The sequence below is a fragment of the Ciconia boyciana genome, chromosome 8 (assembly GCF_034638445.1).
Source record: "Ciconia boyciana chromosome 8, ASM3463844v1, whole genome shotgun sequence".
Classification (NCBI taxonomy): domain Eukaryota; kingdom Metazoa; phylum Chordata; class Aves; order Ciconiiformes; family Ciconiidae; genus Ciconia; species Ciconia boyciana.
The window spans coordinates 11,464,004-11,474,443 of record NC_132941.1 but is presented as its reverse complement, the minus strand read 5'-3'; the positions used below and the strand labels follow the sequence as shown (position 1 = coordinate 11,474,443).

The window sequence follows — 10,440 nt, the reverse complement described above, 5'->3', positions numbered from 1 at the left end:
TGAGGCAACGTCAGAACAAGGAGCAGACTGCTCAGTCCAGCTTTGCAAAATCCTGCAGGCTTCTCTGCAGCTCAGCTAATTCACTTATACCTTATTTCACTTTAGCACAGTGTGGTCTCAATACAGATTGGTAACTCTGGAAAATTCCGGTTTACAATTAAAAAAAAAAATACTTCAGATTAAGAAGACACTCCAAACTTGAGATAGTACAAAGTTGGCCTATACTTCAGCCCTTGCTTTCTCTAATGGCCCTTAAACTTAAGAGGAACCGCAGAGAACATTCAAGAACTCTCCTTATATGCAAAGAGGAGAGAAAGAAGGGAGACAAATTCCTGTGCTAAATAACAGCTTCTTGGTAAAGCCATCTGGGGAGAGCCATGTTTAGTATCTAATGGAGGGAGCATTACTTGGACCAGTTCCAGTGACCTGAGCCTTGAGGGGGAACAAAACACTGAAAGACTGTTGTATTTAATTGCCTTTAGCAGAACCTGGACATGCTCTTACACATCTGCAGTGGCTTTGACACACTGAAGCAGGAGGACAGGCGTGAGCTGGGCCTCATTGCACATCTATCTGCAGGGCTGGTGGCAAGGGCAGGTTTCAAACCTGGGCCTCAGAGAGGACACGGGAGTCCCACACAAGGAGCCTCGGGGCAATGCTCCAGTGCCTGGGGAATGTCACCATCCAGAGAAGGGAGGCTCTGGGAGTAACGTGGGAGACCCAGGTATCCTCTTTAGAGGTTGAATGTTTGACTTGGTATCTGAGGGAACTGATTGGTGTGCAACATGCAAACTGCGTAACCTATCCAACCCAGGAGAAACGCTAGACATTTGCTAAAAAGGCATAACCACTTCCTGCTGCTAGATCCTGGGTTTTGCAAGGATCTGAGTTTCTGATTTAAACATAACAGAAATTGTTACCAGATGTGCATGTCAGGGCCCTGAATGCACTGACAGGCCTTAATTGCCACGGCCAGCCCCCATGCCCCGGGCACAGGGGCTCATGGAAGCTCAGCCCTGGGCCCTCGGTCCCCGCCCAGCGCTGCCGTGGCTGTGCCGGGCTTCAGACCCAGCTGTGCAGCAGCAGTGCTGTGCCTGGCCGTGGACCCTGTTGATCTGGGCAGTGACCCATGGACTGAATTTCTGACTTGCCTTGGACTTGTCTCGTCCCCACAAACTTGTCTTGCCCTTTGAGCTCTTGGCTGCCGTCCCCGGCCAGCCCTGCCCAGGGGCTGTGGGATGGGCCCCCTACCCCACCGGCCATGCTGTCGGCTCCCCGTCCCTCCCTGCTCCCTGACAGCAAAGAGGAAATTCTCTAAATTCCCCTTCTAAACTCAGCTAGGTGCTACTAAATTGTCTTTAACTTACAAGTTGGTGTTTCCATACTGCAGCAGATTCGAATGTTTTAGACTGGATATGGACAGGAGAAATGACCCCAAACTAAAATTAAATATCCAACTATAAAAGAAAATTGAGTATGAATAAAATCTAGTCCTAGAAACTTCTGCAAGTACCTCCTTTATATTTCGCAACTATCTTAACAATAGGCAATCCGTGGTAGCACTGATTCATACATCCCCACTTGCAGGATTACTTGACATCTAAAAAGCATCTGAGTTGGAGTTGAGACAGCCTGATGATTATGATGAGTTTGATATCTTAGCGTTTGGCTACTCCATTTGCTGACTTTCAAGCAGTTCCACAGAAGTATGCTTTAAGTATCTGAATATTCCTCCCACTTTTTTTTCTTCTTCTTTTTTCCATTTGTATGGTACCTATGTCTGGGAAAGAACATAACCTGTGCACCAGATGTGCTATATAAAAACTTCTGCCTGCCCTTCAGCCACAGCATGTGTGCCTCACGGGGTCTAACCCACCTCCACCCCAAATGAGGAACATATGGAGCACCATGAATGGCAGAAACAAGAGTTCGCTTTGAACTACATTCCTCCTATCAAAGGGCCCTCTGTCTTGCCTTCTTCTTCTCCGTTCCTCTGGCTAATCATGAGGAAAGAACTGAACATTTGGAAAAGCCTCCTGGGGACAAATTCATTTCTAGTGTAACTCTGCTGAAGTTAATGGTGTTGCACCATGGATTAAAATGGCACCATAATATTAAAAAACAGAGACAGCATACTACTCTGTAATTACTGTCTAAGAGAGCAAAAATAATAAAAATGATTCATTCTTATCGACCCCAAAGGGCACAGCTGGCTTAGTCAGTTTAAAAGGTGAAAATAAAAGAAGGCAGCTAGAATGTAGTGATTTTTAATTTGTATATATGTATATAGATATGTATAAATGACAGTCAGATAACACCACCTCTGCACTAATTTTAAGAACAATACACTAGAAATATAATTTAATGTGGCTGTGAGTTTTAAAAGACTGGTAACAGAAATAGCTCTTAGGAAAATTAAATGCCTTCTTTCATACTGGCATAAATTAGAAATAAATTCCTTCTAATCAAGTGTTACACTGCTGTAAACTTAATGCAATGGAATTGGGCCCCACAGCACCAAAATGGTTATTCCGTAACACAATCAAGCACCAGGAATTGCATTTTCACCTTCTTAAAAAAGGACAATGTTATTTTTTTAGGCAATTAACATTTAAAGGTCATTGTTAGGGGAAGGAAACATTTCTTGTATTAAATTTAGTGAAGGTGGTAGAAACGGCGCAGTCTGTTCCTTTATGGACTTCACTTTACAATACCAGATGGAGGTGTGTGAAAGACACTCCGAAGCTCGGCGATATTGTGCAATATAATGGCAAAGGCAAGGCAGAGATCTGACAGAATAACTGCATGGGCTTCAGAGGCATTTGTCAGTAACAGCTGTTATATCTCCATCTTTCTTGTTATTTAAGTGAGCTTCGTCTAGGCAATAATTCTTTCCAGCCAAAGGAGTAATACCCCGTGATGAGAACTGATCTTCCGAGCACAGGAGGTCCTAGAGAAAGAGCACAACTCCAAATATTTCTGCAGATTGGCTAAAGAGTATCTCTGCTTACCTATCTCTCAGTGCAATGAATGATCTAGCAAATACTTTGCGGTCATTAGTTACTCAGATGTCCCCTCGTGGTCTTACAGCCTCTTGTGCCCACAGAAACACAGCTTTCCTTGAGTGTGTAATCAATAACGAGGCTGCCACGCATGCCCTTTGTACCTGCCCTTAGCCAGAGCACAAAGTCTTGCTCTCTCTAGCAGTGCCAGACATCATCATTTCCTAGAATAAATTATCTGGGGAAATCGGGTTTCGTTGTACAAACAAACCAGGCTTTCAGTTACACTGTAACTGAGACACTGAAAAAGAATGTGGGGAGAGGGGAATTGGCTGGCAGGAAATCACTAAGCAGATTCGGCAAGCTAAGAAATAAAATCAGAGTTTTGAAGAGAAATAAATTTTCACTAAAATATTATCTGATATATTATTTTGTTATTAAAAAAACCCCAGCAGGATCCATAACAACCTATGGCGGTTTCTCTGCTTATTCGGTTATAGGCGAATATTCCCTTGATCAGACAGGCCCCGATTACAAGGGATGTTAGTTCCTTAGTTGTTTTCTCAAGGTAGATATTAACATTGAAGTAAAAGGATCCCTCCTGTTTAAAGATATAGAAATGCACAAAAAACGTAGTTCTCCTTGTCTCCTGCTACTGACATACATGCTGACTTTTCATTAAAAATGCCACAGCTGTCAACCTCTATTGAGATAAAGCAACGAACCTAGTCATAAAGAAATGGAAAACTGCAAAAAATGTAAGATTTTAAACAAATAAAACTTGAATAATGTTTTCCTTTTGCTTCTTGGTACAGGCTGGTTATCCTGTACAGCAGACTTACTTCTTTTCCCAGGAAGTGTCCAAGGGCTAGAAATTAATTTTCAAATGAAAGTTGAGTACAATGAAAACACGTGAATCCAGAAGCTGAGGATTTATGTAAAACATCAAATACAAAATCTTGTGACAGAACAGTAAGAGTTGCCAAGACTAAATAATTATAAAAAGAACTGTCATTTTCCATTGTTTCAAGACAAACAAGAGTGTGCCAGTTTTAGTGTTCAGTCAGGAAGATCCATTCTACAAAATCTCCATTAATTTCTGACAGGCTAAAAGGAACTACTCGTAGTTTAAAATTTAGAAGATAAGACTTCACCTAACGGTAAGTTATTTAACATAATTAAATCCACAGGAAAAAAAGCAAACCCTTTGAGGCTTTATCACACTACAGACTTCAGAGATGCTGATTATGAGATTGTGTTCGAACAAAAACAACACATTAATTACCCAGAGAGCCTTGAAGTGAGCAGAAAGATTGCAAGAGTGGATTATCAAGTCCTCAGCCTTGACAACACTCGGAGCTAGACCTTTTAAGTACTTGGGCACCTACTATCTAGGTATGTGCTATGTGAGGCATTTAGTGGGTGTTGAAAGTCCTACTCAGTGACAATATTAATTTTTGAGTGACTTTATTCCTTTAAAAATCACCTGTCACTTTGGTTTTTTTTACATGCAGTTTGAACTTCAGTGTAACATCTATGAGAAATCTTAGAAAATTGTCACCCGGATCATGATCTCCTTCTTGATGTTATAACCCATAGCAGTCATAAAGACATGTCATGAGAAAAGATCCAGAGCACAAGCACCATATATAAATATATATGATATATATAATTATGTACCACTCTGATTTAGCCATACCCTGCAAGTGCTTTTCTATGCGGAATATGCTGATGAGAGCACCTTAGCAAAACTGTAATTTGTGAAGTACACTGCTCACAGCATTTACAAGGGGCCCATGCCTTCAACAGAACTTATATATATACTTAGATTATGTACATGCTTAAATGTATGGATGAGTTGAGTCTATAAATAAAAGTTTAATATTAAATTAAGTTTGGTCTTTTAATGAAAAACGTCACACATGAAACAGCAGACTCGAGCCTCAAAATAAAGAAGTACCTCCCTTTTATTAAGGATCATCTCATTAATTTTGTGCATGAAATCCTCTGTAGACACACCTGAAACTGCAATATCCAGGAGTCAAAATGAAACATGTCTGGGGAAGAAATAAAATCCTACTTACTTCTGCCCATGTTAAAAGGGCAGTCAGTAGAACAGGGATTATATGGGGAAAACTTAAACTAAAATACATTATTTTTCAGCCTCAATGACAATTTGTTTGGCTTAGAACTAGCTATCCAGGCTACGATATTTGCATTAGGTTGTTTGGATTGAGGTCATCATTTCTATTCTGCAAGTGACAATACACTCCTGCTACAGCTCACGCAGGAGAGCAGACTGTAATTATTGCTGTTTATATCAAACAAAGGACATTTATTGTGGTCTAATATTTTTGGAGAATTGGATACCGCTGTCTCTGTTGCTGGGGTATTTTGTTTCAAGTGACATACTCGATTATCGGTCTCTATGCTTTGCTAGTGCCTGTGAGCGACAGAGTCTCTAGTTGACTTATAAAATACCAATCCTTTCTGAAAGGGTCCTACAAAAAATCCTTTTCTTATACACAGCATGAGAGACAATTTAAAAAGTCATTGGCTTAGGAGTTGTGGAAAATAGCCAGCAATGCAAAGACATCAGCATTGTGGAAACAAGGCAAATAGGGGAACAGGGACACCATCACCGTTTCTGCTACAGGAAGGTCTTGATGCCACCAGTCGTTCAGAGGAGAGAGGCAACACCCCGTACTGCAAATCCTCTGGGCAGCAAGCTGTTAATAACTGCTGTGGCACTTCATAAACTAGTAATAACACCCAGGGTCGCAGAAGTACAGGAGGGGAGGTACAGTTCCCTGCCTCTAGCTATTTATGTGCACAGGACCTCGTTTAGGGAAAGTTTTGACACTCACACATAACTTCACATGTATTAAAGGTGACAGGACGAACCACTATCTACAGCACCAGGTGGGAGCGTAAATATGTTGCTGAAGCAGACGCCAAACCAGAATTATGTTGGTTTATGCAGAATTATTTAGCTGCCAAAAAGGCTTCATGTCATCTTGCTTTCCTCACACAGTAGTCAACATATCTCTAAGCTTTTTTATGCCTGAAATACACTGAAATTGCATTATGAACAGCCACAGGGCTATGGCTGTAGGCGCCACATTCCCTTTACCCTTTTCAGTTGCACCTTCCTGTTAAAATCCAAATATTTCAGGCATCACCTCCTTAAAACCTGCGTAGGAGCCAAGGAAAGTGCCCCACAAATCTCAATATCATTTATGTCAGCGTGCTTTGTACCAAATCCTAATTCTGGGGAATCGATCCTCCTCCTCCATGGGCTTCCCCCCGCCGCCGGGGCGGTGCCGCCTCACGCCGGCGTCCAGTGAGTGCCTTGAGCGACACAGCCGCCGGCGTGAGCGGCGTGAGCGTCCAGCCGCCGGCGTGAGGCGGCACCGCCCCGGCGGCGGGGGGAAGCGGCGGGGCCGGGCCCGGAAGAGGAGGGCTTTCTGCGGCGGTTCGGCGGCGGCTGCGGCGCAGGGTGAGGGGGGCGGTGGCGGGGGGCGGCTGTGAGGGAGGAGGGTGGCGGGAAGCCGAGACCCGCTGCTCCCCTCAGCTCTTCCCGCGGCGGGCTCCGGCCGGAGCCTCCAGAGCTGCAGCGGGGCCCCACCCGCTGTGAGGGGACAGGGCCCCGGCCCGACCCGCCGTGAGGGGAAGCGGGCTCCGGCGTGAGCCCTCCTGAGGGGAGTGAGCCCCGTCCCTTGCTCCTTTGGCCTTAGGCGGAGGAAGGTGAAGGGTCTCCCCTCTTACCGGCCCCCGCAGGGTGAATACTGATGTTAAAATTATTAATGGTGAGGGGAGCAGCTCCCGCTGCTCTCTGGAGAAGGCTGTAGTGTATGCGGTGGGTCCCCAGTGTTAACCCCCCCCTTCGCCCCGACTGAGGTAGCTCCTGAGGAGCGAAGTTCCTTGGAGATAGCATATAGTAAAAACTAACGAGTTTAGCTCATTGCAAAAAAAGGAGGATGAAGTCACTGGTCATCCTGCAAGGATAACTCCTACACCTGCTTCAGAAGGATTTACTCTGTGTCATTAGGTGGAAGGGGGAAGGCTGCAGATGGGCTCTGGATTTTGCCAGACACTGAACTTTCTGAATCTGATGAAAGGGGATTTCAGTCTACAGAACAAGTAGTGTGCTGTATTCCCCATAAACATCTCACTTACCCTAGTCTCAAGCTGCTCATGGGTACAGCGGAGAGAAGAATTGGGCTTGGTCATTGAGGGTATATATTTTAGCTCTCAGTCCATTAGAAACCTGTCTCCTTCCTTCCCACCAGTTTGCAAGGTGTATAGTGGTCCTGCCTGCAAATCTTCAGGAGACAGCAGAAGAGCTTAATCTGGAAGTCTACAGGCAAAGACCTTTAGTGCTCTGAATTACCCAGGGCTTGTTAAAACAGTAGGCCTTTTTCAACATCTGCTATTAGGGCCAGACTTTTACTGATGGACAGTACTAGACAGCACCAGCATCTCAAGGGCAAATGCATATATAGCCAGGTAAATAAGGAAACTAAGGCCTTAAACACAAATCCCATCAGAGAGGCATATTATGGGGTAATTTAAGATCCTCTTAAGTGCTCTCCTTTCTCTGAATTGAGTTATTAACACATAAATTATCGGGAATAAATCTGATTATTTTGCTTTGCTGGCTATGTGTATCCGTAGGCTTTGCATGATATTCTACTTAGCAAACTTTTCAAGTTGATTATAGTAATGTTTGTGCTGTCAAAAATGGATTAGGAATACATTTGAGTGCATTCTGAAGAAATACTTTTTTCTATTACTAACCCTCAGAAATGTCCCATATCTTTCTACCACAGCTCATCTAATCTAGGTCTATCAAAATTGATTCAAAGATGCTGCTGTGTAATGGCTGACTATATTAGGTATTAATCTGACTTGAATTTCTCCTGTGTGGATAGAGTGCCTTAAAACCAATCCCACTGTGTAGACAGATCAGTGCCTGCATATCCAGTATCGATGTGCAAAGACTGCACGTGGAACTGGAATTGCTTTCCATCAGAGATAACCTATTCAGGAGAGTTACTTACAGTCTTAGATCGTCAAGATTTAAAGAGTCAGTCATCTATGCTGTCTGCCCAAAACTTACCTGCTGTGTTAATCTGAGTGTAACTTTTCATTGTCCTTCATTTGCCCTAAGAGGATTTTGGTAGCTATTATAATAAGAGTCTTCATACATTGCTAAAGCCACTTTTATTGTGTTCGTGTTTAAAGTTTTCAGAATGACTTCCTTGGTTGACATGCCCCTGGATTATGAAAAGATGTTTGCTCATCGATTCACATCAGATGATGAAGAATACCAAGAATATCTGAAACGCCCTGCAGATCCTCCTCCTATAGTTGAAGAATGGAGAAGCAGATCTGGTGGCAACCAGAGAAACAGAGATCGGTACGGATTTCTTTTTTTTTTTTTTTAATCTTGGTAGTTTCACAAATACATAGTTAAATGATCATTTATTTCAGAAGAAAGATAGGAATTTGTTATGTTAATAGAAGTATCTTCTTGTTACTTCGTAGGTAACTATGTTTAGGAGAACTAGTCTTCTCTGAAAAGTTACTAGGTTTTACATCTTCTCTGTATTGATAGTCCAAGTTTTTGCATTGTGTATAAAAGTATTAAGTAATTTGGATTTTAGTAAGGAATGAGCTGGAGCCACCAAACCCATTGCCCTGGGATTTGTTACTGCTCAGCCAGGAACATTTCTCCAGAGGGGAAAGATGGGAGTTCTGCAAAACTAAGCAGCCTATCTTCTGTTGGATAATAACATCAGGAAAATGTGCAAAGGAACAGGCTAATAGAGTGATTATCTGTTGCTAGCTGTCCAGAAAAACATTTCATTTGTAACCTAAATATTTGCTGTACTTTGTTAGATTAGCCTGTATTTCTTTTATCTAGTAGAAATGACTGTAAAATCCATCATCCAATCTGTCTAGCAAGTGCAATGTTACCTGCCTACTGCAAAATATTTTGAATTATTTCTTCAGGATGTAATTGCAGCTTTTTACTGAATTCTGGACAGTAACATCTGATTTTTGTGTGACTGAAAAACAACGATTACAGCATATAGTATGTTTGGTAATACTAGCATCAGCCTTTAATATAAAGTAGTTAAACTCCAGTCCAACTAACAATTGGGAAGACTTCTTAGCTAAAATCTACATAGGATTTGTGCCTTATCTGAAGAAACGAAGGACAACGTTCTAACTTTTTCTCACCCTAGAAGCTTGTCATTAAGTTAAACACAGAATCAGTTTCTATGGATTACAAAAAAAGGTGATTGTTTAAGGAGTTGTTCTTACAAAACTTTGTGGTTCTTTGAACTAATGAACTCTTACATCTACAGTCTGGTGAAAAAGTGAACCTCATGTCAATGTTGTTTGTCTACACCACACCATTGAGATAGCCAAAGAAAATGACTGTGAGGCAGCTCAAGTGTTAATAGGAACCGAGATACAGCTGAAAAGCCAAAATTTAGACTGAACAATGGCTAAATACCACTGATAAGATACACTTTCTGGAGCATGGGAATCTACAAGAGACCATGAAGCAGTGGTAGTATGTATTTTAGGGGATATGCAAATTCCAGGACTCTATGCTGTTAGGTAGCTAAACTGTACTTAAGCCTGCTTTGCCACAGCTTTCAGTCATGAAGCTACTAGATTGAACCTGGCTTTGATACAGCTACAGATGTATCTTCTGGTTGTTTTTTTAGATATATGGTCTGAGTCTCTATTCAAAGTTCCAGCAGTTCACCTAATGCCCGTGAATACTTTGTGTTCGGAAACAGACAGTCCTTCTGTCACTTAGCGAATAGTGTGTTGGTTAGTAGGAAGAAATTAATGAGTGATCTCAGATGACTGTAGATATGTTTTCATCAGTTTGTCATAAAAACAGATAAGTAATTGAGTGTATAAACAGTTACATGACAGTTTTAATGAAAACTGTAAAATTTAAGAGTTCATTATCTTCATCTTTTTAAAAACTCACAATTTGTATGAATTGTTGACATTTATTTTCATTGCAGGTTTCAAGATGGTAGATATTTTAGAGGGGACAGATACAACTGGCAAGGTGACTATAGATCTAATCAGAGGCCAGAAAGAAGTTGGGGTAATAACTACCAGCAGCACAGACAAGGACAATCGTACTCCTCCCACTATGGACAATATGGCTACAACTCCTACAACCCAGGGCCTCGTTACCATCCCTACTGATGATACCTCTGGTTTGAAAGTCCAGTAATGCTATGTAATAGATTCAGTTAGACTTCAGTTTTCTTATTTTTCCACAATTTTATAGAAAACTGAAGACTCAGTATTACAGTCCATTGCTGTTCATCTGTAGTGTGAATTGAAAAAGGGAATACCTTTTATGAGTAATAAAAGTGTATTATACAGAGTTTGT

At 41.9% G+C, this 10,440-nt stretch overlaps 1 protein-coding gene across 1 annotated transcript; it reads left to right on the top strand.

Annotated features, from left to right (window-relative positions):
- The first annotated feature begins 6,370 nt into the window (after positions 1–6,370).
- On the top strand, positions 6,371–10,435 carry RAMAC (RNA guanine-7 methyltransferase activating subunit). Its single transcript, XM_072869483.1, has 3 exons — positions 6,371–6,501; positions 8,250–8,424; positions 10,061–10,435. The coding sequence occupies exons 2-3, from the start codon at positions 8,258–8,260 to the stop codon at positions 10,248–10,250; spliced, it is 357 nt and encodes a 118-aa protein (XP_072725584.1). The 5' UTR covers positions 6,371–6,501; positions 8,250–8,257; the 3' UTR covers positions 10,251–10,435.
- The last annotated feature ends 5 nt before the right edge of the window (positions 10,436–10,440 follow it).